The sequence below is a fragment of the Pogona vitticeps genome, chromosome 12 (genome assembly GCF_051106095.1).
Source record: "Pogona vitticeps strain Pit_001003342236 chromosome 12, PviZW2.1, whole genome shotgun sequence".
Taxonomy (NCBI): domain Eukaryota; kingdom Metazoa; phylum Chordata; class Lepidosauria; order Squamata; family Agamidae; genus Pogona; species Pogona vitticeps.
In genome coordinates this window covers 13,154,123-13,182,023 of record NC_135794.1, presented here as the reverse complement: position 1 = coordinate 13,182,023, position 27,901 = coordinate 13,154,123, and the positions used below count along the sequence as shown (strand labels likewise).

At 42.2% G+C, this 27,901-nt stretch overlaps 2 protein-coding genes across 3 annotated transcripts in view; one reads left to right on the top strand and one right to left on the bottom strand.

The window, feature by feature from the left end:
• The window catches only part of ANP32A (acidic nuclear phosphoprotein 32 family member A), a 31,253-nt gene extending 30,658 nt beyond the window's left edge, over window positions 1–595 (bottom strand). Inside the window, exon 1 of the mRNA XM_020808153.3 lies at window positions 302–595. Coding sequence (XP_020663812.3) covers window positions 302–355 — 54 coding nt within the window. The 5' untranslated portion in view covers window positions 356–595. The remainder of the gene's footprint in view (window positions 1–301) is intronic.
• Window positions 596–712: 117 nt separating this feature from the next.
• NOX5 (NADPH oxidase 5) overlaps window positions 713–27,901 on the top strand; it is a 127,535-nt gene continuing 100,346 nt past the window's right edge. The window contains exons 1-4 of one of the 2 annotated variants that reach the window (XM_078380875.1): window positions 1,586–14,427; window positions 16,292–16,369; window positions 18,741–20,931; window positions 24,836–24,873. The gene's annotated coding sequence lies outside the window, so the exon portion shown is untranslated. The other variant, XR_013538876.1, reaches the window with a different exon arrangement.

Sequence of the window (27,901 nt, the reverse complement as noted above, 5' to 3'; positions counted from 1 at the left end):
CCCTCCCTTGGAAACAGAGGGGTGGTGGTGGTGGTGATTACTTTTTCTTCCCTCTCTTTAGTCAGACTTCCATGCTTTGGGGCAGCCCCCAACGTATATGAGCATACCGTGGGCACCTCAAGGGCAGCAACAGCACGAACACGGACGACGGCAGCTGGCATAGACGGCACCCAGTTGCTCTCCCCCCCCATAGCAACTGCACCCCCCTTTCTTGTTTTGGGATTTTCTGGGAACACTCTGCCATTAAGCCCTCTTACATCAAAGCCCCCCATGTTAAAAAAAATCTTTGCATCGGGCTTACGTCGGAGGGCGTCCTATTCCGCAGTTCTAAGTGGATCCTTTTCTTCATGTCCATGTCCCTGATTCAGCAGGAGGCTCACTCCGTCTGGCTGCGTGCGCTCGGCTCTCTCTCTTTTGTATTGACACCAGTGGAACAAGCTGAAGACCCCCCCTCCCGCCCCCCCGACCAAAGCCAGCGCGTGAGGCAAGAGGGACTTTGGGCGCTCAACCAGCTTCTCTCGGAATCCCCCAACGCGGCCAACAAGAGCGCACCCTAGCTTGATAAGTGCGGAGGCGGGCACTCCCAAAGAAAATGATTTTCTGTGACGGACGTTTGGGAGAACCAACTGGTGGTTCGGGGAAGCTCATAGAAGCCAATGGAGACTGAGTGAAGGCAGCGGAAGCCAATGAGAGAGAGCGGTGCCGTCGGCCAAGGGGGATAGTCTGGTTGGGAACTGGCGGGTTGAGAAGCAGTCGGAGTTACCTGTGGAAGGGGGTGGTCGTACGGAAGGAGACTGGCACAACTGAACGACACAGCGGGTTTGGTAGGAAGGAAAGAGGGATTAAGGTTAGGAGAGCTGCGGATAGGCAAGAAGGGTCGGGAATAGTAAGGTCCCTTGGGCGTGTCGGTTGAAACTTGGATTAGGGGGGCTGTGGTGGTCGGTGGTGAAAGGGGTGGAGATGGAAGTGGGGGAATGTTGTAATCAGAAGATTTATTATAGTGGTTTTTGTATTGGAGAAAGAGACAGAAAGATTGTGAGGGGGTGGTGAGCATACATTAGGATTTAGAAAACTAATAGATGGCACGCGATATTAAGGTTTGGAGAGAGGACAGTTTGGGATCTGAAGTTCCCTAAAATCGGGGCTAAAAATGAGTAAGGCGTGAATAGCAGTGACCTGTCTTTGAAAGATAGGTAGCTTACCTTGTAATAATCTTAGACCTGCGGAGCTGGAAGGGATCCTATAGATCATCGAGTCCAGCCCCTGTCAAGGAGGAACAGTGGGGAATTGAACTCCCAGCCTCTAAATTATTGAGCTATCCAGCAGTTCCTGTAAAGGTACTTTGGAGCAGTGGGTATATTGTAATGGAAAACACTGAACTAGATTCATAGTGTAGGCGTAGAGAGAAAGATAGATTTGAATCTTGGATGGAGGCAGAATTCAGGAGATGTGTGTTCGAAGGGAATGAAAAATGCATTAGAAGAAAGATGACAAAGAGAGCAATCTGTTTGGAACACAGCTGGATAATTCCCAGCCACCACATTGCCTGGGCATCTAAGAAATACTGTTTTTGAAGGTATGTAAAAACTTATTTTTCCAGCTACAGAATAGTTTTGGTTCTTTAAATAACTGGGCTGGCCTTTAAACACAGAGGAATCATATGGAGAATGGTGAGATGATAGAACATCTCCAGGAAAGTGGTTATGTTCTGTGAAATAATAAGTTGCAATGGAATTTCATTATATAGCAACATTTTTAAGAATGTTAGTAAAAAGAATTCTTGTTCTCAAGAATACTGAGAATTGGACAAGAAAGCAGATTATGTTTTTAAAGATCAGGGTAGAATCTGACTTAGAGGAGCTGTTCAGCAAGGGGAACACCATTTATAGAGACCATGTGAGTTAGGGATATTAGATTTTTTTCCCCAGAAGAAGATGCCTGACAGACATCTGTTTTGCTGCATTAAATATAAGATTTCAGCCTCTCTGTTGAAGTTGACTTGTAGAGGGGTGCTTCCAAGAAGTTTATTAAAGTTTTTCTTTACTTTGTAAAGTTGAGCATCTACCGGGAATGAGGAAAAATAACATGACATTTTACAGTTGATGATGTTGAATGGAGATTCTGTTGGCTATGGGGGTGTACTGTGGCCCAGGAATGAAGTAGGAAAGTCAAAGCAGAATTTCTATTGATGCAGTGAACAGTAATGTTGGCAGTTGGAATAAAGAAGTCTGTTTTTTTTTTTCTGTTGGGACTGAAGCTAGACCTTAAAGAGTTCTGTGCTATAAAAAAAGTGAACTGTGTCAGGATTGAATTATTTACATTGAATGAGGCTATGCAGTGCAAATTGCTATAGAGGGATCATATGCTGGTACCAATGCAATAATAGTTTTTACGAGCCCTCAGAGAGCAAAGCAAGGGCCTTCATAAAAATAAAAATCAGAGGTTGAAACAACTAATAATGATTTGAATTTTTGCTACTGATTTGAGTCCCCACCCCTTTTTTTGTTTAAGAAGAGAGTTAAGATAGCCTGTCATAATAGCAGCTAATCCTTTCTTTGTTGATGTGGGAAAAGGTTGCCCTTTACTAGTGAGATGTCCTGTTACAGATCTGCTTTCCAAGCAGTGTCACATGTTTCTTCACTTTCACTATGGCTCTTGTATTGCTCCCCAGAGGAGAAAATGGATTATTTGCTCATCAATGACATATTATATTTATAAAATAAATCCTTAGTTCTTGCAAGCACACTTCCTTTGGAAGACATTCAGATCTTCAAGCTGCAGCATCACAAATGATGTTGGTGTAGAAATACTTCATATCACACTGCTGCTGCTGAAATTGGGCCATATCCTTTGAGGCATTGCCTGCCACAACAGTGACATTACAGATAACGGATTTAAGCCTTTCCTCTCCCTCTTCATACTGAGACTTGGCAGTTTGTTCTAAGTCTGCCAAGAAGATATAGTTACTGTGGCATACAGCTCTGCTCTCACCTGTCCGTCACAGCTGGGCAGGGGAACCTCAGCCAATGAGAGGACGGAGGGTGATGCAGAAGGGGGAGGAGCTGGATTATATAAGGTGTGGGTGATGTGTGAAAGGGAGAGTTTTTGGAGAGTTTGAAAAGATGAGAGAAGTTGATTGAGAGAGTGAGATAGATTTGAGAGAGATAGGCAGTGAGGGAAAAGTCTGTGTGATCTAGTAATTGAGAAACGTGATTAACAACTTTATTCATTACCTGTGATTCACCCTTTTTATTTTGTACAAATCAATAAACACTTTATTTGTTTGAAAGAAAAACTTGTCCTTTGTGAGTATTAAGGATAGGTTGGTGGCAGCAAGTGAAGAATAGTAGTGAGCACTCTTGGAGGCCTGTATTGGTAGAGGCTTGAGAGTGGCCCGCTACATAAATTGGTGTCCAGCGTGTGTGATACAAAGTGATCCAGTTAAAGCCTTGTACTGGAAAGGTGCCCAGAGCGGATCTTTAGTCAGGGACGTCTGAGTGGACGCGTGGGTAACCTCCTAGGACTTGTCTCACGGGGAGAAAGTCTAGTAGGAGGGCGTTGAAACTCAGATTGGGGGACTGAGATAGGGACTCTGGCTCTGTGGTAACCATTTCTGGGGAGTGAGTTGCCCAAAGCAGGTTGGGCAGGTTGGCTAGCTTGTCCTGAGTTCAAGGAGAGAACTCTGAGGGGACAAAGCGGAGCCAAGGGCAGATAAGCTAAGGGGGCTCAAATCAGCTAAACCTGGGATAGGGGAAGCTGGTAATTCAAGTTGTTTTGTTGCCTGAGGCAGGGAAAATAAGCTCTGTCTGTGGTGAGAGGCCTAGCTGGGGGCAGAGGCCTAAACACGGTAGCTAGCTTACCAGTGGATGAGGGCTGGGGAAAGCAGCAACATTATAACACAGAGACTCTCACTGACAGGAAAAAAAGTGTGCTTTTTAAAACGAGGCCTGGAAATTGAATTATAAGCCTGAAGAAAGGAGAATGCCTTTAACCAGGGGAAAGAAAGCTGAGCAAGCGCCTTGTGTAATGGCAGCTGGGTCAGATAATGAAAATGGGGATTTTGAGGAAGGTTTTACCTCAGATCAGGAGAGAGAAACCTCAAGGGAAGACCCTATAGAGTTCAGAAAATGGAAATTGGAGCTGGAAATGAAGGCCAAAGCTGAGGAAAGACAAGTGGCCTTAGAAATGGAGAGAGAGAAGATTGCCTTAGAGAAAGAGAGAATGGCTTTTGAACTTAGGAGACTAGAACTGGAAGTTCAGGCCAACAATAATAATAACAACAGTGGCAGAGATGACTCTGAGGGGAGACAGTTGTCAAAGGCAGATCTAAAAAGATTCCCTGTCTTTAGAAAAGGGGATGATCCAGAATCATTTCTGGTGATGTTTGAAAGAGCGTGGGAAAATTTTTATGTGAGGGATTCGGAAAGAATGATTGTCTTGAGATCCCAAGTTAGTGGAGGTCTGGCCGAGATCTATGCAGAGATGCCTTTGGAATTAATTAAAAATTATGATGAGTTCAAAAAGTTAGTGTTTGCCAGGTATGGCATAAATTCAGAACAGTTGAGACAGAAATTCAGGGCTCTGACTAAGAAACCTGATGAGTCTTACTCTCAGTTAGGGGCAAACTTGGCCAGATATCTGGACAAATGGCTGGTACAGGAAAAAGTTGAGACAGTAGAAGACCTTAAAAATATTTTTGGGTTGGAGCAGTTTTAGTCTCTGTTACCTGGAGAACTGAAATATTTAGTCAGGGACAAGAGACCCCGAAATTTGAGAGAGGCAGGGGAGATTGCTGATTTTATTTCCCAGATCAGAAAACCAGGTGATTATGAGGGAAAGGTGGTGAGAAAAGTGTGGGAGGATGCAAATAAATTGCCCAGAGGACAATTTAAGAACCAGCAGAAGGTTGGAGGCCATTTTGTGGGCAAGCCCTCAGTCCAGAACCAAGCCAGAAACCAAAATTTGGAGGGAAAAGGAGTTAAGGGTGCTGGGAATGATCAATGGAACATTAGGACTTATTTTTGGTGTAATGAAAAGGGCCATATTGCATCCCAGTGTGGTAAAAATAGAGAATTTGGACCACAAAAAGGGAATTTAAGTAAGCCTAAAGTGGTATACTGTGTGCAGCAGGAACAGGTTGACCCACCAAGGGAGGAGTCGGTTGCAATGGCAACACCAGCTGAACTCTCTACACAAGCTGATAATATTGAACCTGATTTCCCTTTGGCAGAAGTTAGACATTGCTTTTTAATTAAAACAAATCAAGAGTTATTTCAAACGGCTGGGGACCATATTTATATCTTTGATAATAAATACATGGCTTTGAGAGACTCATGTTCACAAGTCACCCTATGTCACCCTGATATAGTACCTCAGAAATACATCTTAAAAGGGGAAAACATGTTTGTGAAGGGAATTGGCGAAAAAGCTGTCATCTTGCCTGTGGCTGAGATATACATTAGGTACCAGGGATGGGAAGGACCTTGTAGAATTGGAATTTCTTCACAGGTGCCAGCAGCAGTTTTAATTGGAAATGACCTCTCTGAGCATGTAAAGAGGGTATTAGTTATAACACGTTCCCAACAAGAGAAAGCAGAGGCAGCTGAGGACGGGAGTGACAGTCAGAGGAAGGGAATGTCTGACAGTATGAACTCAGCTGAGATATTTCAACTCAGCTTGAGGGTGGGTGGTCCTCCCGTCAGCGGTATAGGCAACTCCCTTTCTTTTGGGGGGACAAACCTTACCGCAAAGAATGAGGTCCGCAGCTTGGGGGTACATCTGGACCCGACGCTTACCATGGAAACCCAGGTGGCGTCTGTGGCCCACTCCGCCTATTTCCATCTATGCCGGATTGCCCAGCTGCATCCATATCTTGATCGGGGGGCTCTCACTACTCTAGTACATACGCTCGTAATCTCGAGATTAGACCATTGTAACGCACTCTACGTGGGGCTGCCTTTGAGGTTGACGCGGAAACTTCAGATGGTCCAGAACGTGGCAGCCAGGTTACTTAGTGGGGCGAGAAAACACCAACATATCTCCCCCACTCTGGCTGCACTACACTGGTTGCCCATCCGTTTCCGCGTCAACTTCAAAGTGCTAATGATCACTTATAAAGCCCTAAACGGTTTGGGACCTCAATATTTGGCAGACCCTCTTCTCCCACCCAGCTCTACCCGAATCACCCGTCATTGCCAGCAAGGGACGGCTGAGGGGTCTGACGCCGAGAGAGGCTCGGAAGCAAAAAACTAGAAACCGGGCCTTCTCGGCGGTGGCCCCTCGGCTGTAGAATGCCCTTCCAACAGAAATTCGGCTGGCACCCTCGCTGGGTGTATTTAAAAAACAGTTAAAAACTTGGCTATTTAAGCAGGCCTTTCCTCCAGTCAGCTAACTTTTTTATTTTTTCTTTCTCCCTTCATATTCCACTCTGCTAACTTTTAATCCAATTGTATTAATATTTTAATTGTATTTTATGATTATCTATATTTTATATTGCCCATTTTATGTTGTAAGCCGCCCCGAGTAGACATCGTCTAGAGGGGCGGGGTATAAATTAAATAAATAAATAAATAAATAAATAAATAAATAAATAAATATTCCCCAAAGCAGTATGTTCAGTCAGGAGCAGAAATCAGATTCCACACTGAAACAATGCTTTGAGAACATTTCTGAAGTAAAGTTAACCCCTGAAAGACCTGAGAGGTTCCACCTTGAACAGGGCTTATTGTACCGGGAGTCTCTAAGGAACCCCAAGAAAGGGGGGGGGGCAATCTTCAAAAATAGTTAGTGGTGCCTTTGAAATATTGCCAGCAAATATTAGAAAGGGGACACTCAGATATATTTTCTGCTCATCTAGGCATTAATAAAACCAAGCAAAGAATATCACAAAATTTCTACTGGCCTGAGATGGGAAGGCAGATTAAAAATTTTGTCAGAGTTGTGATGTTTGTCAAAGGCAGAGTAATAGTAATGATAAAACTAAAGCGAAGCTATGCCCTTTACCAGTGATTTCTATCCCATTCCAACGTATTTGCGTGGATATTATAGGACCATTGCCTAGAGTCATCCAAAGGGGGAACAGATCTATTCTGACCATTGTGGACCATGCCACACGATACCCAGAGGCCATTCCTCTGAGGAATATTTATTTATTTATTTATTGGACTTATATACCGCCCCATAGCGCTACAAGCACTCTCCGGGCGGTTTACAATTTTTTAATTATACAGGCTACACATTGCCCCCCCCAGCAAGCTGGGTACTCATTTTACTGACCTCGGAAGGATGGAAGGCTGATTCAACCTTGAGCCGGCTACCTGGGATTTGAACCCCAGGTCGTGAGCACAGTTTTAGCTGCAGTACAGCGTTTTAACCACTGCGCCACGAGGCTCAGTATTGAGACTCATACTGTGGCTGATGCCCTGCTGAGTTACATGAGTCGAATGGGCTTTGCGTCAGAAATAGTAACTGACTTAGGGACATCTTTCACCTCAACGCTCATGCAGAGACTGTGGCAAATATGTGGGATCAAACATTTAAATATTTCCCCATATCACCCGCAAACTAACGGGCTCACAGAGAGATTTAATGGTGCCCTGATGCGCATGATTAGGGCCTATTCTGCTGAGAATCCTTACAATACAACTTCTGTTATATGCATATAGGTCTGTACCCCAAGACAGTACAGGATTTAGTCCTTTTGAATTGCTGTTTGGGAGAAAAGTGAGGGGACCCCTTGACTTACTTAGACAAAGTTGGGAGAAAATACAAGAGTCTGATCCTGAGAACGTAATATCTTATTTAGACAACCTGAACACTCTGAAAAGAAATTTAGAAATGGCTGCTGAGAATTTACGAGGTCAGAAAAAAAAGCAAAAAGTCTGGTATGACAGAAAAGCCAGGGAAAGAAGTTTTAATCGTGGAGATGAGGTGCTTGTGCTAAGACCTCTAAAAGGGAACAAATTACAACTAAATTGGGCAGGACCATTTAGAATTATTGCCAAAATGAATGACCTTAATTATGTCATTAAGGAAGATGGGGAACCAGGCAGGGGGGTGGTTCATGTTAATATGATCAAACCATATTATAGGGAAGAGAACAGAATGTTTGCCATGAAGGAAGCTGACAATGAGAAACATGACTTACCCTATTTGGAAGGGAGGGGGAAAGCAAGATATAACCCTGATGATGTCAAAGTTAGCTCTGTGCTTTCCCCTGAGCAACAAAACGAATTGAGGGCCTTGCTAGGGAGATACCGGCAGGTTTCTTTCAGCAAGCCAGGGTTGGCCCAGGGAGTGGTGCACAAAATTGATACTGGAGATGCACCCCCACCAGCTGTTACTCCTTGTAGTGTTACTGACTTAACACGCAAGAAGAGTGCAGATAGTATCCAGTGGACCAGCAGCTGCGAGGAGGCGTTCGCGAAGCTGATGGGGGCGCTGATGACCAATGCAGTCTTAAGAGCTCCAGATTTCCATCGTGAGTTCACCATCGTCGCCGATGCGTCCAGTACTGGGTTAAGAGCCGTGCTGAGCCAGAAGGACAACGACAGAGAACATCATCTCGTGACGTACCTGAGCGAAAATCTACAGGCGGGCGAAGAACAGCTTTCTAGTGGTGAGGGAGAGTGTCTTGCCATTCTTCATTCACTTCGCAAACTTGGGCCATATATTTGGGGAGGACATTTTGTCTTGTGTACTGACCATTCCCCACTATTGTGGTTAAGGACTATCAAAGCCAACAGCAGCAAGCGGATGAGATGGGCTTTGATCCTGCAGGACTTTGATTTTGAGGTTCGAGTGATTAAAGGGACTCAGAACTGTGCTGCCGATGCTCTCTCTAGAAGACCAGAAGACTGAAGAAGAAAAATGGACTCTTAGAATGGCGAAAGTATTAAAAGTTTGTTGTACATGTACCCACTGATATATGTTATTTGTTATGTATGCATATGAAATTGGATGTAAGTATAATTTGTATGTTGTAGTCTAATATTAAGCATATGCATGAATGATCTTTGAAAATGTTAATGAATGTATGGGAATGATATGTTTGAAAGAAAAACTTGTCCTTTGTGAGTATTAAGGATAGGTTGGTGGCAGCAAGTGAAGAATAGTAGTGAGCACTCTTGGAGGCCTTTATTGGTAGAGGCTTGAGAGTGGCCCGCTACAGTTACTTACATAATTAGGGTTCTTCGAATGGTGATCCTGTTAGCACCCAATTTTAGGTTTCAATTCTCCAGCAGGGAATAACAGATAAAAAATAGTGCATCAATCAGTCTATGTATAAGCCAATTTTATTCAAACATACATATGACTGGGCGTCGTTCCTAAAAACGGAACGAGCCCCCTCATTAATGGGTAAAAGCAATTTATACAAAGGACAATAAAGCACAGCATCCCCCTATTGGCCTCCTGGACCCTATGTATGCCTGTTTGGGTCACCCCATTGGCCGTGGTAGATGTGAGGAAAAATATTCAAAATGCATCCCAGGGTTAGTGGCTGCCAAGTTTGTGAATTTATGAACCATTGTGTATTTTGAAACATGTTGTGCTGTGAATGTTATTCTGAGTTGGCCTTGGGAATGTTTCTGTGCGCGTCAAGCGGTAAGAGACAGTTACTTTGAGATGAAATTAGGATACAAAAATGCGTTGAATATACAAAATGCGTATAAGGTACAGATCAAAAATGCATATAGAATATCATTATAGTAAGGAAATAGTGAAATCATATTTCAATTACAGGTACAAGGTATGATTACTTGTGTAAGTACATGTGAATCAAATAGCATGTGTTATCTTAAATTGTAAATCCAGTACTTCGTATATGTTATATCAGAACCCCCTATCTATCAATCCATGTATCCACACATAGGAGTTTTGTGCCTGCACAGACCTTGCTTCGGAAAGTTCCAGAGCCTCAAAAATGAAAGTGCCTATGCCACATGTGCGCAGCCCTGCTTTCCTCAGTCCCAATTGTCCACTGCTAGAAAAAAAATTGGAAGAGCGAAACAAGAGGGGAGGTGGGCGGGATGTGTGGATGCATGGATTGCCACTCAAGGAACCCTAGTTCTGTAAGTAACAAAATCTTCATCGTGGTGTCCATGTATGCACACATAGGGGTGCTTAGCAAGCTAGAGACTTGGAGGTGGGAATTATGACAGGACAAATGATAGAACAGCCATACCAAAAGCAGAGTCTCTCTGAGCTGTAGTACATGACAAAGATTAAGGGCTGGGGCCACGTGGCTGCCCAACAGATGTCCTGGATGTCTACACCTACAATCCTGAAGGTGGTTGTAACAATAGTTCTGTCTCCATGGCAACTAGAACGACAGAAAATTCTGATCTGCCATAAGCCAGAGTCATTCAGTGCTTTCTTATAAAGGCAGATAATATTTTACTACAGAACACTGGAGAGAAAATTTGTATTAATGAGACATCTTATGTTGGAATTGTAGATACCTGTTCCCACATAACCCTGTGTCACCTTGATGTGGCTTCTAAAGAACGAATACTTCCAAATCAAACTGTTACCATCAAGGGAATAAGTTCTATGCCCGTGATTGGCTAAAGTAAAGATAAACTATAGAAATTGGGTTTGAAATTGGGATGTAGCAATTTCTGATCAAATACCCGCCTCTTGTTTGATCGGATTAGATCTCACTAAGCATGTGCAGAGTGCTTTTGTAATAACATGGCCCCAGGGAGAGTAGTTAACAATCCCTGAGGGGAAAATGGAATCCCTGACTTCCAAAAGTAACCTGGAAGGCCCCAGTTTAAAAGAAAACTCTGACATGGATGAAATAGCAGAAGTTATATTTATGAAAAACTGTAATAATTCATCATTTGATAAGGAACAGAAGGAGGATACCACCCTTACGCAGTGCTTTGAGAAAGCTAAGGGAGCTCCCTCTTCATTAATGCCTGAATGCCCACAGGGATATATAATAGATAACGATACAGTGGTGCCTCGATTTACAAACTTAATCAGTCCCAGAAGATATTCATAAGTGGAAATGCTTGTAAATTGAAGCACCATTTCCCATTGAAATGCATGGAAACGAGATTAATCCATTCCAGCACTTCAAAAAAATACCAAAAACTAAAAATGAACAGAGCAAGTCCCATGCTGGGACTGAAAAACCCCCCACCACAAATCCAAAAATAAACACTGGAGCAAGTCCCGCACCGGGACTGCAAAAAAATCACCAAAAAATAAAACAACACAGAAACATAACCCCCCCAGCCCAAACCCACCCTCCAAAATCCACCCAGAACAGTTTTTTTAAAAGGAAATAGCAGCACCTTACCAGTCTGAAGCCTCCTCGGCTTCCTGGGCTTTCACTGCCGCTGCAGCCAGGAGGCGAGCAGCCAGACCATCCTGCTCAGCCTCCAGGGTTTCTGCCGCCCTGACCGCTGCCACTGGGAGGCGAGTGGCTGAATGGTCCGGCGGCTGGCCCCTGGCGGCAGTGGTGGCAGCGGCCCAGAGCCGGGAGGTTGAGCCTGGCCCGGATGCTCCCAATGACTGCTCACCTCCTGACGGGCTTCAACGAGGCCAGGATTGGTGCTCCTCGCCTCCCTCCGCGGGCCGATGGTGGGAAATTCAAACGGCGGAGGGCGGCGAGGAGCACCAAGGACCAAGAGGGAAAGGGATCAAAGTGATCTCCTATCTGTGCTGCCTTTGCAAAGGCAATGGCTGCAGTTGGGTTTTCCTCCTCTTTCTCTCCCAGCAGCATAGGAAAAGGGTGAAAGGGACCCCCTGGCTGCAGATCACTTTGATCTCTTTCTCCCTCTTCTATGCTGCTGGGGATAGAAAGAGGGGAAATGCCTGACTGAAGCCATCGCCCAGTCCCATTGCCTTTGCAAAGACAGTGCAGCTGGGGGATCACTTTGATCCCTTTCCCCCTTGGTCCTCAGCGCTCCTTGCCACCCTCCACACGCCAGTGGCAGGAAATTCAAAAGGTGGAGGGCGACGAGGAGCACAGTAGCAAACTGACCAGATGGTCCTTGATTCTCCAAGATTATGACTTTGAAATTAAAAACATCAAAGGATCTTTAAATGTGGTTGTCTCGAAGACCAAATGACTAATGGGTGGATAACAGAGTTTGTAATGTTGTATTAAAAGTTCTGTTTGTGTACTAGTTATGAAATACGATTGAAATGCAATATTTGTTTGGATGTTGATGAACTGAGAGGTGTATATTGATGGTGGAAATAATGCTGAGTAGCCTTATTAATGTAAAGGTAATGTGATTAATGCAAATCTTTTAACTGTATTAATTGTCTTGGATGTTTAAAGTAGTAATTATGATTTGGGGAACATAGTAATAGAAAGAAAAATTAAATTATAGGGCATGTATAAGTATTGGTAAATTGTTATATGTGCATGTGCAAACAGCTTGGTTTCCCCTCATAGAACAAACTTATTAAGGGGGGAAGTATGCAGCGAATACCCTGTCTTCTTATGTATATACAGTATAAAGATATTGGCCTGCACCAATGGGAGCTGTAGGGAGGCGGATCCAGAGAAACTTGAAGGGTGGGGTGAGTCAGAGTTTAGTTAGTTCAGTCAGGGAGACAGAGAAGAAAGTTTTTGGGGTTTGAGGCAGAGAGAGTGTTTAAGGAGTGATTAGTCAGAGTGTGACCTGTCTTAATTAAGATAGAAAAAGTAAAATACTGAAGGTTATTGTGGGTTTTCTGGGTTCTTTGGCCATGTTCTGAAGGTTGTTCTTCCTGACGTTTTGCCAGTCTCTGTGGCCGGCATCTTCAGAGGACTGAAGTAGGAACTCTGTCCATGCTCTGGAGATGCCGGCCACAGAGACTGGTGAAACGTCAGGAAGAACAACCTTCAGAACATGGCCAAAGAACCCGAAAAACCCTCAACAAACATCAGATCCCAGCCGTGAAAACCTTCAAGAATACATTAAAATGTTGAAGCTTTATGTAACTTTAAGAATGTGCTTAAGAACTAGTCCTAAAACAACTTGTAATCAATTAACCTGTTTCTCTTTAAAAGTTAAGTACTGAATGGACCTGTTTCATAGGAACCATAGGTTGATAAAGAGATCAGCTGGTGGCAGCATGTTAAAGGGTGTATTGAGATACCTTTGTGAGCTCTGTGTTTGGTGAAACAAGCAGGGGCCACGGGGTCACAGTCGATATGGAGAATGACCTTGCCTCAGGAGAAAATGATGTAAGGTGAATCACATCAAAGGGCTGTAATTTCTTTGGCTCATCTTGCTGATATGAGCACACTACCAAAAGTGTGACCTTGAGAGAAGGTCATGATCTAAAAATGGGTTGGCATGCATATTTATGGTATGGAAAACACAAAGAACAATCACATTTTATAGAACAGATTCTGAGGAAGGCGTTAAGCTTAGTGTGGCAAAAATTCCAAATACAAACTTAAAAGAAAACTCCAATATGGGTAGCTCCAAGAGAAGCATTCATTTTGAAAGTATTAAATCAGAAGGGAGCGCTACTCATATATAAAGACTTATTAACTAAAGATCAGAATATAAAAGTTAAACAAGATCTAGAGAAATTGGCCTTGGCTACAGACTGGTGGTCAATGCTGAAATTAGAATCGAGATATAAAAAAGATAAAATTGTGGGGTTTTTTGAGGGGAAAGTTCAGGTGGATGAAGTATGGATTCATACTAATGAGAAAATAATCAAAAATGTACACATACTTATTGGAGTATGACTTGGAGGATGAGAGGGTGAAGGAGATGGTGCTAAAATGGGCACATAATTTTGGGTATAATATTGATATTGATGAATGGACAAAGATGTAGAAAGAGAATCATAAAATGATCAAGCCAATGTATCTTAGATAAAATATCCTTAAAATGTTTCATAGATGGCATTTCACCCCTGTAAGATTGGCAAAAATATCAGAAGGTAACAGCAATGTTTGTTGGAAGTGTAAAAAAAATCCAGGGACCTACTATCATATGTGGTGGTCATGTGAAAAAGCCAGAAAATTTTGGATACAGGTTTGGGAAATAGCAAAAGAAACTGTTCAACAAAAATTAAATTTTAAACCTGAAATGTTATTATTTAATATTGTGCCAGAAATTATTGATAAGAAAATAAAATATAGTTTACTGTATATATTTACAGCAGCTCGGTTACTCTGGGCCCAAAAATGGAAGAATGAAGAGACACCAACGATGGATGAGCTATTAAAGAAGCTACCGGACTTTGCAGAACTAGACATGCTTTCAGAAGCACTACAGGATCAACCAAGAGACTTTGTAAAGCAAAACTGAAAGCTGATACATAATTGGGACCAGAAAAAGAGGAGTCTAGGGGGAAACTTAGTCTGTAGCGAACTCAGTGCTCACCGGAATCCTCTTGAAGACACTTGAGGTCCAGATGACAATGGAATCTCTGTTCCAAAGGGGGAGGAGGGGATGTTTAGTTAGTAGTTTTTCTTTTTGTATTTTTGTCTTGTGAATTATATGTTAGATGGCTAATGTTTTTGAGTCTGAATGAATGAATGAATGAATGAATGAATGAATGAATGAATGAATGAATGAATGAATGAATGAATGAATGAATGAATGAATGAATGAGAGATAGAAGGTGGAACTCCATTATAGCCAGTGGTTCAAAGGGAGACTTGGTAAGCTCGGAAAGAACTAGTGGTAGGCACCAAGGGTACTTTGGAGGTCGCGTATTCAGGTAGGCATTGTGCAGGAAATTGACAGTGTGATGCCTGAAGAATTTTGCAGAGGGATGGCCAGTCGGTTGATGAGTGACTATGGCGGTGAGGTAGACTTTGATAGATGAGATAGAAAGTCCTTGTTGTTTGAGATGCAGTAGGAAGATAAGGACCATGGGAAGAGATGCAGGAGAGTCCGAAGGTGATACGATGCAGCATAGTACTGAAAACACTTCCACTTATAGCCATAAAGTCTCTTAGTGGAATGGTGTCTAGCCTGCTTCAAGATGTTTGCGATGAGAGATATATCCTTCAGGTGGCGAGTTTCAGGTGAGGGATGTCGGGGTGAAGCATCGTGCTGTTGTGATGGGAGAGAAGGTCGTGGTGCAGAGTCATCTGAAATCTGTTGACCTCTGTGAGAAAAAGGGTGGTGAACCGCTGTTGTCATGGCCACCATGGGGTAAGAAAAATCGCCTCTGTGAGATTTTCACAATTGTGTGCTGAATCAGTGGAAAGGGAGGGAACGTGTAGAAGAGATCCCCCATCCAAGTCATAGTGAAGGCATCACCCAAGGAATTTGGTCTGTTGCCTGCATTGGAGCAATAGCAGGCACATTTGGAGTTGGTGGCGGTGGGAAACATATCCACAGCAGGCTCACCCCAGCGAGAGGTCAGTTGGGTGTATATTTTGTGAGAAAGTTCCCATTTGTGTGTATGTGCGTCAGTCTGTGATCATGTACGTGCTAGAGACATGGGGTTGCCATGGGGACAATTTGGTGGGAGATACACCATTCCCAGAGGAGGTCCGAAAGTTATAGAAGGCTCAGGGATTTGGTTCCTCCTTGCTTGTTCAGATAATACATTGCTGTCGTATTGTTGGTGGTAGTGTGAACTGTGCAACCTTGAACTAGAGTTTTGAAAGCTCAGACGGCCATGAAGATGGCTAGAAGCTTGAGGAAGTTGATATGGTGAGTCTTCTTGTGTCTGGACCATGTAGCTTGAACTTGTCTGTGGCTACAGTGGGCATCCCATTCCATCCTGCTCTCATCTGCAAGCATGAGATTGGAGGGATGCAGTTGTTGGAAGGGAATACCGATGAGTTGGTGGTCTTTTGTTCACCATAGAAGTTGTCTCTTGAGATGCGATGAAAGAAACAGTCTTTTGTTTGGAGGGTCTCTCTTGAGAAGATAAAAGGATAGTAGTGGTTGCATCCTCAGTTGAGAGTGGGGCAGGACAGATGTGGTGGATGTCGTAAGTCCCAGCAGTTGTTGAACAGATTGGACTGAGGTATGGTGAGTCCAAATTAATTTCATTGTGCAGCAGATTATGATGTCTATGGCGGTTGAGGTAGAAGAGCTCAGGCACTTTGGACATCTAGGAGAATTCATATATACTGTATAGTCTGGGATGCAACAAGGTGAGACTTTGTCTCGTTGACTTGCAGCCCAAAGCTTGAAAGTAGGTGAACAGTAAATGCAATGTTGGTATGTAGAGTAGCACTGTCATGCACTACCAGAAGTCAATCATCAATGTAGGGAAAGATGGCGATACCATGGGTTCTGAGAAAAGCAGCAACTGGTGCCATGCATGTTACCTTCTGATATTTTTGCCAATCTTACAGGGGTGAAATGCCATCTATGAAACATTTTAAGAATACCCTCAAGGCTGCAGAGAGTCTGAAGGAAAGTGTGCAGAAGTGGTAAGTTTATTGGTCGAGAAAGCAGCTGAGGAAGTGACAATGCTGTAGCTGAACTGAGATGTGGAAATATGTGGCATGAAAGTCTATGGATGCAAAACAGTCTTCTTGTTGGAGGAGAGGGAGAATAGACTGTAACATTACAATCCATTGAGCCCTTATGATAAGATAAAGTAATTTTAAAAATGTATGATTACTTGTTAGAAATTAAAGTGCAAGATGAGATAGTCAAAGAATGTATGATTAGGTGGGCACAAAATATAAGACATAATATTGATATTGATCAATGGTTGCAAATACAGCAAAATAATATAAAGCTCACAAAATCAGTTAATTTCAAGGAGAATATATATATAAGATGTTTTATAGGTGGCATATCACTCCACAAAAACTATCAAAGATTTATACAGATGTATCAAATGTTTGTTGGAAGTGTGAAGCACATGAGGGAAGTTTTTATCATATGTGGTGAACTTGTAGAGTAGCGAAGCAATTTTGGATAAATGTACATAGGTAAAGGTAAAGGTTCCCCTTAACATTTTTAGTCCAGTCGTGTCCGACTCTATGGGGCGGCGCTTATCCCGCTTTTCAAGCCATAGAGCCAGTGCCTGTCCGAAGACAGTTTCCGTTGTCACGTGGCCAGCGTGACTAGGGAACACCGTTTTACCTTCCCACCGAGATGGTACCTATTTATCTACTTGCATTTACATGCTTTTGAACTGCTAGGTTGGCGAGGAGCTGGGACAAAGCAACGGGAGCTCACTCCGTTGCATGGATTCAATCTTACGACTGCTGGTCTTCTGACCCTGCAGCACAGGCTTCTGTGGTTTAGCTCATAGCGCCACCACGTCCCTATTAAGTGTACATACTCCATTACAAAAATATTGCTTTGTAAGGTTCAACAAACCCCAGAACTGTTTCTATTGAATATTATACCAGACAATATAGATAAGATAAAGAACTAGTTAGTTATATACATAGTCACTGCAGCCAGAATTCTTTATGCCAAGAATTGGAAGAAATCGGTGATACCAGAACAAGAGGAACTTATTGAGAAGATATGAGAAGCGGCAGGAATGGATATCTTATCAGAAGTGCTGAAAGACTGTCCAATACAAAAGGAAACTGAACTATGGGATTAATTATATAAATGGCTTGAGTCACCAGATAGTACTTGAATAACATAGATTAAAACTAGGATGTAAATGTAAGTTATAACCTGGAGGGCAATCATATAGTAGAAAAGCAGAAAGTTGAGTTGGTATGGCAACATGAATAGACTGGATGGCAGTACATTTTGTGTTCTCCTCCCCCTACTTTTTTTCTTCCCTCATATTCCCCCACCTTTACCTTCTGTATCCCCTAGGTAAAGGTAAAGGTTCCCCTTGACAATTTTTGTCCAGTCGTGTTCGAGTCTAGGGGGCGATGCTCATCCCCGTTTCCAAGCCATAGAGCCATCGTTTTATCCAAAGACAATCTTCCATGGTCACATGGCCAGTGCGACTTAGACATGGAACGCTATTACCTTCCCACCGAGGTGGTCCCTATTTATCTACTTGCATTTGCATGCTTTCGAACTGCTAGGTTGGCGGGAGCTGGGACAAGCGACGAGCGCTCACTCCGTCGCGTGGATTCAATCTTACGACTGCTTGGTCTTCTGACCCTGCAGCACAGGCTTCTGCAGTTTAGCCCGCAGCGCCACCATGTCCCCTCTGTATCCCCTACCTTATCCCAAATTGTTAAATAAAGAAAAAAATACAACCCAAAAAAATTTTGGGGCGATGAATCTCTACTGGGCATGTAAGTCTAAGATGGCCCTCCATCCTTTTTTGGCATGGTAAAGTACCAGGAGAACAAGGTGGTATGTATGTGGTGGAGAGGCACTCTTGAGATAGCTTTTTTCCTCAAGAGTGTGTGAATTTCCACCTGAAGGACAGGTGAGGAAGTGGTATGGCAGATATGACCCATGGGTGGAAGAGATGAAAATTCTATGGTGTAGCCATGGGCCCATGTTTAGAACCCATATATCATAGGTGACGGAATCTCAGGTGTGGATAAAGGGTGCCAGCCATATGTGTGTTACTGATGGCGAAGGAGATGATGGGTAGTGGATGGAGATGTCGAGCTCTGGCTAGGATATGTCAAAACTGTTGTGTGGGCTCCCCATCTTTTTGGGGAGAATGGTTTGTTTGTATCTGGCAGAAGAGGAGGCTGGAGCAAAGCATTGTTGGGTGGATTGGTCAGATGCCCAGGAACGCTCCAATGGAGATTTTTAAATTGAGTAATGATATGAACCTCTTCCAGTGAGGGCAGAACTGAGTGGTGGTAGGAGTTGATGCCCATCTTTCTTGCATCTATTTTCTTTTTTGTACAGGTCCAGCATGAAATAATTGGTCTTGTTGTTAAAGAGGCTGTAACCATCAAATGGGAGGTCTTCAGCGTGAGATTTAGAGTCATCTGGAAGGCCAGCCGAGTGGAGCCATGCATGGCGGTGTAAGGTGATGCTCACTCCCATGCATTTAGCTGTGCAGTCAACCACATGTTGGGAAGAGTTATTCTTAAAATACTGTCAATTGTGTATCTTTCTATATTCTATGTAGATGTTATTTAATAAAGGAAACTATTGAAGAGAACTATTTGAGAACTGGCAGAAAATATGACTTGTGATGATCTTGCCTGTGCATAGTTTGTCAAAATATTGTTGTTTAGTTGTTAAGTCGTGTCCCACTCTTCGTGACCCCATGGACCAGAGCACACCAGGCCCTCCTGTCTTCCACTGCCTCCCGGAGTTTGTTCAAATTCATGTTGATAGATTCAGTGACACTGTCCAACCATCTCGTCCTCTGTCGTCCCCTTCTCTCTTGCCTTCACACTTTTCCAACATCAGGGTCTTTTCCAGGGAGACTTCTCATCAGCTGGCCAAAGTATTGGAGCCTCAGCTTCAGGATCTGTCCTTCCAGTGAGCACTTGGGGTTGATTTCCTTCAAAATGGATAGGTTTGTTCTCTTTGCAGTCCAGGGGACTCTCAAGAGTCTCCTCCAGCACCACAATTCAAAAGCATCAATTCTTCGGCAGTCAGCCTTCTTTATAGTCCATAAAGTATAAATATTTATACTCTGGCTCAAAGGCTTTTGTGGTGTTTAACACTTGAAAATAATTTTAAAAGAATATGAAGATCAAAGTTGGCAGTCTTTTGAAGTGACTCAGGTTCCCGAAACAGTCATCAAATTCAACCACACATAGATTGTTTTGCAAAACTCTGTTTTGGAAACTGAAGAAAACATGGTGTGATCTGCCCGAGAAACTTCGAAATTATATGTAATGTAAAGTATATTCATGCTGCAAACTTAGGTCATTAGTGCAGAGAAACTTTTTTTCCAGTCCAGGCCTATACAGTGGTGCCTCGCTTAGCGACGTTAATCTGTTCCGGAAAAAACGTTGCTAAGCGAAAGCATCGCTAAGCGAAATTAAAAAGCCCATAGAAGCACATTTAAACGCGATTAATGCATTCCTATGGGCTTAAAACTCACCTTTAAGCGAAAATCCTCCATAGCGCCGCCATTTTCGCTGCCTCTTAAGCGAGGAAAAACAGCGGGTAGCCATTTTGTTTTCCCGGCGGCCATTTTGAAAGCGCTGATCAGCTGTTAAAAAAGGGTGGCTTTGCCATGATCACTTCCCCGCGATCATCGCAAAGCAAAAAAAAAAAACCCATAGAGACCATCGCAAAGCGATCGCTTTTGCAATCGCAAAAACTCTGTCGCTATGTGATTTCATCGCTCAATGGAGCGATCGCTATGTGAGGCACCACTGTATTCCATGGAGGTAGGGGCAAGGCATGCTGACTTTTAGCACAGGGCCAGAGTTTATTTTCTCCAGTTTTTTTCCCCATCCACCTAGGGAGAGATTGCAGGTTGCTTGCCTTAGAATGCAACCATATCCATAACAGGCTAAATTCCACCTATATTTTGTGTTAACATTTTGTGCTCAGTGAAAACACAGATTTAGCATATTGATTGTGTCCCTGATGAAGTACTTTACTCATACTGCACTAAGCTTGGTTTATTGGCCCTTACATTAATCTCTTACTAATTCAAAAGCCTGTTGAAGATATCTACCTTAAGAAGATAAAATTGAAAATTGTGTGATGAATTTGTGATTTTTTCATTAAATCTGCACTAGTTTCCTATAGATACGAAGCAGTAAAGTAGATGAGGTCCAACTACACAAACACGCACACACACACGCACACATACACACACAAGCCTGTGAGTGAGAACAGCATTTCCCACAAATACATAGATATTTCCCTGGCCCATAGTTGAGAAAATTGCGATGGAACCACTTAATCTAAGGATACCAGGACTGATGCCAGTGAAAGCTAAGTTGCTGAGAAGACCAACAAGAATACAAAAGAAGGTATTTTCATTGTTGCTACAACTAAGTTGTACCATGGATTGGAGGCTGCTAGAAGACTGGTTTGTGGATGAAGTGTGGCGTTCCTGTCCTGGGTTGCAAATCTTGCTTAGAACGGTGCTTGGTTAAGAGACCATTAGAAAATGTATATGGTAAGACTGCATTAATGTACTATTAATTTAAACTGAGCAAGTCTGACAGTAGAAGGATGGTTTATTTCTCCTATTTTTCACGTGTAGGTGGCGTTATTTTCAGAACAAAAGAACACAATGGGAACTGCTGAGTGAGTTCAGTTAGGAGGAGGCGCTACCTATAACGCATGTCATGGAGGATAGTTCTGGTAGAAGGGAAATATGGCTGCATATGTGAGGAGGAATATGAAAAGATATGAAATAGTCGGGGATGGTTACGGGTGGTCAGTCCCCCTGGCATTTAAGTTAGGAACCATGTACCCCGCAGGAGTTCTTCCTAGAGAGACGTGACAAGCAAGCCTATATATGAAAGCGGAATAACATCGGAGAAGTAGAATTATTCTCCCCCCCCCCCCCCGGTGGTAGGAGGAGATTTCCTTTTCTGGAGAGAAGACGGGTAAATGAAAGAGGTCCTGGTGGCGAAATATGCCCTATCTGCTCTCACACACACCGGGAACAAGATAATTTGGGTTGGGACAGGCACTCCAGCCGGGCGGGTTAGGCTTTTCTGAGGCCCTTCCCCGCTTGTTTTCCCTCAAGTCCGCAAGGAGAGAATGGGTGGGGGAAGGGCGAGGAGGCAGGCGACGGTTGCTCGTTCCGTGCGCGCGCGCGCGTTCTCTGCTTGCCGGGCCGCGCTACAAAAAAAGGCGGGGTTGGCTGGGGAGCGCCATGAGGGGCATTTTTTCGGAGTAATTGCGCGGCGAGAGAATGGGGCGGTTCCGATTCCTTTGGTGGCGACTGCTGTGGGCTGTCCTCGGCATCCTGCTGGGATCCCCAGTCCAAAGTAAGTGAACGAGGGGTGCTGTGCCCCTCACAGGATCCTTCCCGCTCACACACGCGCAGTCGCCGCACCCTGTTTCACACAAGCCTCTCCTTCATTTCTGCCCCGAAAACCATGAGCATCTTGCGTACGCTGGAGAACAAGGGGTGAAATGGGACTCCTTACATAGACATATTGTATGTGAAACCGGATGTGTGCATAATAATAATTGTGTGCCATCAACTTGGTTCCAACTTACGGCGACCCTATCAAGGGTTTTCCAGAGAGAGAGTACTCAGAAATGGTTGACCATTCTTTTCTTCTGGAGATGCTTTGGAACAGCGCAGCTTGTCCGGGACTACACAGGCTGGCACTTCTACCTGGTGGCACAGCGGGGAACTTAACTCCCAACGTCTGGCTCAGTAACCAGATACTTAAACTAATCCATGTTTCTTTTAATTTTAGTCCTGATCCATTATCATCAAATTACAGTTCGAATCTCAAATTGTTAGCGTAGTCCAGAGCCCAACTGCACCGCCAAAATGGAAGTCCAGCAGTGAGAGTCTTCAGAAAGTGCTGTCACCAGCTTAACCCTTGCATGTTCCTGTGTGTGGCTGCAGAGGCAGCTCGTCCTATAAAATTCGGAGGGGAGTATCCTCCCACTCCTGTCACCAGCCGCCCGTCCTCTGCTGCAACATGATTAGATGGCGGGACTACAAACCGTGAATTCTATGAATTTACTTTCAAAGAAATATGAATACAATCACAGCCTAATCTGACCAAATGATCCACTAAGAAGATGTTGCCCATTAATTGAGTAGCAGATTTGTTTTTATGGTTTTTTTTTTTTAATTTACACATATGGATGTGAGGAAGACGCATCCCCTCTCATAATATGGAATGCTTACTCTAAGATGGTGAGTGTTGCAGATACATTTCTTTGAAACGGGAAATGATTTATTTTAACATCTACATGTATTATTTTACTTAATATGGCATATTCATGCTTACCTTAAAGCCAATTGTTCAATAAAGTTATTCACTTAAGGTATGTGTTCACAATTGCATCTTCAATTAATTCATCAATATATTTCTGAATCCTCAGGGTGAAGTGGGAGATGATAGCATGTTTGTACATTACCTTTATGGCACTTTCCAAAATTTTGTAAGAAAATTTATATTACCTCAATGCACACATTGAGTTTAAAAAATGCCATTATTTATGGGGGCACCTACAATAGTCAGCTTCTTTCCATGGTAATAGCCAAAGTATTTCATACTCCTTTCAACCTAGGAACTGAAAAAATAAGGCACTTTTTTAGACAATTAGTTTAGTTTACCAGTTAAAAAAAAGGAACCAAGCTCTTCATAGGCAAAATTTTGCTAGCTTAAACATGCTAATACTGTATAACTCATTTCTTAAAAGAACAAGAAGGAATTCTGTACCTTACTGACCCTAATTAGCTAGGAGGCTCACATTGGAGCAAAATGTATTTTATATACCTAAATAACAGAGAAAAGAGATTATGAATTTCCCATGGTAATCTCTTGTTACATGTCACAAACGTAGACTCAGATTTGGAAGGGACTTTAAAAAAGCAAAGCGTGCTGCTTATATACTGCCCCATAGCGCTTCAAGCACTCTCTGGGCGGTTTACAAGTTAATTATGCAGGCTACCCATGAGCTGGGTACTCATTTTACCATCCTTGGCAGGATAGAAGCCGGCTACGTGGGATTGAACCCCGGGTCATAAGCACATTTTTCCTGCAGTACAGCAGTTTAACTGCTGCACCACAAGGCTTCTAAAATAATAATAATAATAATAATAATAATAATAATAATAATAATAATAATAATAATAATAATAATAATAATAATAATAATAATTTATTGTCATTGTAAGTATATACACAGTATACCCATACAACGAAATTCACAGACATCCAGAGACCAAACACATGCACACACATAAAATTCCCCAAACACTCCCCACCCACTAAAAAATCCCCCACTAAAAATACAAACATCTACACCGCAGGCCAAGTAACACAGTCCAACTAATTATTCACTACTGGTGGTCTTTAAGCTCATTATTAATTGCAGTTATAGCTCTAGGATAAAAACTATTGAGAAAACGTGTGGTCCGAGTCTTAATTGTTCTATATCTTCTGCCAGATGGTAACAGTTCAAAAAAGTTATAAGCAGGATGGGAAGAGCCTCTCAGGATGCTGTGTGACTTCCTTAGACAGCGGGATGTGAAGATGTCATCCAGGGTTGGTAGCTGGAGCCCGATGATTTTCTGGGCAATTTTAATGGTTCTCTGTAGAGCTTTTTTGTCCGCTACAGAGCTACTCCCAAACCCTGCCAGAATGCCATAGGTTAGGACACTCTCAATGGTGCTACGATAGTATGACAGAAGTAAATGCTGAGATAAATTTAACTTGCCAAGCAATCTCAAGAAATACAGCCTCTTCTCTGCCTTCTTCATTAGCATGTTGGCATTTATAGTCCACGAGAGGTCCTCTGAGATGTAAGTACCCAGAAATTTAAAACTACCAACTCTCTCCACTTCCTCACCGTTTATGTACAGTGGTAAATGTACATTTCTCTTCCTCCTAAAATCAATTATGAGTTCTTTAGTTTTTTTGATGTTAAGTGTGAGACACCAAAGTATCAACCTTTGTACTTCCTTTCTATAAGCAGACTCATTGTTCTTATTTATGAGCCCCACCACTCGTATCATCCGCAAATTTAATAATTGCATTTGTGTTATACAGTGGGGTGCAATCATGTGTGTACAGGGAATCGAAAAGGCATGCATGATGAAGTTCTAGGTCTCAGGCTGATAGTATTATATGAATGCTCAGTGTGTTAAAACTTGTTAAAAGTATACTCAGTGGTATAGTGAAATATAGCAATCATATGTTTGTTCATTTATTTGTTTAGGTTAATGTAGCTTACGTTGTTAGAAAGGCTTGGTACTACATATATAGTGGAGAAACCTTTACTAAACATACAGTGTAGAAACAATGCTTTAATGCAAAATTAATTAAAATGTAATTAAAACACTCTATTACTCCTTTTAAAAAATCTTTCTCTTTTAGGTGTCCAAGACACTTATGAAAATGTTAAACAATTGCAGGTAATGTTAATTTAATTTCAATTACATTTTAATGTAATGTTCATTTCAGGATTTGGAAAATGATTAATATTACTGAGCTGAGAAATTTTCTGAAATGGACAATAGGTATGAATTTATTGACTGATTTAAAATATGTTCACCCCACCTTTCTCCTAAAAATTACCCAAGGCAGCTTCCAGTATTAAAAATTAAACAGTATACAGTAAAAGCTAAAGACAATCAATTATTACAATATTAAAAATAATTAAATAAATATATTAAAAGTGTCTGTAACTATGGTTCTAGCCCTGGTCACATTTTGTACTGACAGGTGTGTGTCTTTATTGAGGCATTAATCTCTGTGTCTTTGAATGATTGAGGAACATCTAGATGTTATCAGTGGGATCCATTAGGGCACATCAGGCACTGATCCACCTCAGGTTCAGGTTAGACCTAGCTTCTTGGGAGAACCCTACTTTGACATGGTTAGGTTTTGGCCATTCTGTATACCAGTGGTAGCATTTTCTGGAGAAATTGGACTTAGCCAAAGGCATTCTTTCCCTGTTCATTTCCAGAATGGATTGCTGTAAAGAACTTTACCTGGACTTATGCTTATTTATTTATTTATTTATTTATTTATTTATTTATTTATTTATTTATTTATTTATTTATTGTATTGATACCCCGCCTATCTAGTCATTTCGACCACTCTAGGCGGCTTACAACAAAGGATAACAAGTTCAAGAAAAATGTATAACAATTAATTAAATGGTTCTGCAAGATGGGAAAAATACAAAATAAATCAAATAAAGAGAAAAAGAATAAAAAAGGAAAGAGGACAGGAATTAACTGGAAGGGAAGGCCTGCCTATACATCCACGTTTTTAGTTGGTTCTTAAAAGTACCCAGCAAGGGTGCAGCGTGAATCTCCGGAGGTAGGTTATTCCAGAGGCGAGGAGCCACCACCGAGAAGGCCCAGTTTCTAGTTCTTTCCTTCCAGGCCTCCCTCGGCGTCAGGCTCCTCAGCCTCACCTCCTGGCTCGCGCGGGTGACACTAGTAGAACTAGTTGGGAGTAAGCATTCTGCCAAGTATCGAGGTCCTAAACCGTTTAGGGCTTTATATGTAAGCATTAACACTTTGAAGTCAATGCGGAAATGGATGGGCAGCCAGTGCAGCATGGCCAGAGTTGGAGAGATATGTTGGTATTTTCTCACTCCAGTAAGGAGTCTGGCCGCCACATTCTGCACCACTTGAAGTTTCCGCATCAGCTTCAAAGGAAGCCCCACGTAGAGCACATTACAGTAGTCTAATCTAGAAATTACGAGTGCATGTACTAAGGTAGTGAGCGTCCCCGTGTCTAGGTAAGGTCTAGGTAAGGTCGCAGTAAGGTCGCAGTAGGGCAATCTGTGAAGGTGGAAAAATGCGGTGCGGACTAGCGACGCCACCTGCATTTCCATGGTGATCATCGGGTCCAGGTGTACCCCCAGGCACTCTTATGCTTCAATTCAGTTCTTTAAAAAAAAACCTCCAGTTTATGAATGTGGGATATTATGCTTCTATAACCATGATTCAAAGAGCCAAGAAATGGCCCAATTATTTCTGTATAATATTGTACCCAGTTACTAGCAGGAAAAAAAAGATGCCAAGCTTTATGAATAGAAAATACTTTATTGCTTTGTAGCCAAACTTTGCATAGCAAAAGGCAGTCTGAATGTGGACAACACCAATGGCAGCATAGAAGATGGCCTACTACAGGATACCCTCTTGTGCTCTCTACCATTCACAAAGTGACACAATGCAAAGGGAAATCCCAGAAGCTAACTCCTTTTTTCATCAATTAACCACTTCTCACCCAAACACAAGGCAGTTGTCAGGACTGTTTTTTAACAAGTGTGAATGGTAGTGGATTCCAGAAGATGAGCACAAGATCTGTACTAGATTTGTGCTACTGCTACATGTTCCTAAAAGAAGAGAAGTAGACTTCGGTTTAGATCGGTGGAGTATCCAGACCGAAGTCTACTTCTCTTATTTAGGAATATCTAGCACTAGCACAGATCTAGTACAGATCTTGTGCTCATCTTCTGGAATCCACTAACATTCACACATGTTAAAATCAGTCCTGACAATTGCCTTGTGTTTGGGTATATATATGTTTACTGGGAGAAGACAGAAGCAAGAACAGCTTGGATGTTGCTGTAACTTTTCTGTGCCAAAATATTTTGAAGGACTGTTGGGACTTAATGAAAAGGAAGAACCAAAGGTTTGACTAGGCACAATACATTCAATGGGAAAGAATAAACAGTTTTAACTTCTAGAGTATTTTTGCCCACTTCACAAAATTCAGACTAGAAACCTATGTTCCAATTTCTAAACTGTTTCCTTGGGTTAAGCAAACTGAAGGAGATAAGCATTTTGGACTAAAAGCTCTATGAACATGCTGTGTGCATGTTTTCCAAAAGATGTCCTTTTGCCTTTTGAAATAAAAAACAGGAGAGGTGGCAGTTGTTGCCTTTTGGTTATAATAAATAATATATAGCCTATAATTTGCAGAGTATGCACACAGCAGCTTGAAGCATATGAATGAAGAGTAAAAAAATTTATAAACCACTTTTATAAAGAGTAAAAAATTATGTTCTCTCTTCTTTGTGTTTTGTGTCAGCAAATAATCACTTGTGCTTTTCGTTAAAACATTAAATAACTTTGACTATTTATAAACATCTGTAAAATATAACATAACTCATAGTGCTTAGACATTTGGTATTATACATGCTCTTGACTTATTGACAGACATATTTTCTCTGGTATAAATCTAATTCTCTCGTTACACTATTACATTACTAAGCCTTTACTGTCCCTATTAAATTCTGTCAGTTATGTCTATTTCTGTCTCTGAGAACTATTACATTGTATATGTCCTTATCTTAGTTACATATTGTCGCTACATATTGTTGTATGATACCCTATTACATTTATTTATTTATTTATTTATTTATTTATTGTATTTATTTATTTATTGTATTTATATCCCGCCTATCTAGTCAATTACAAC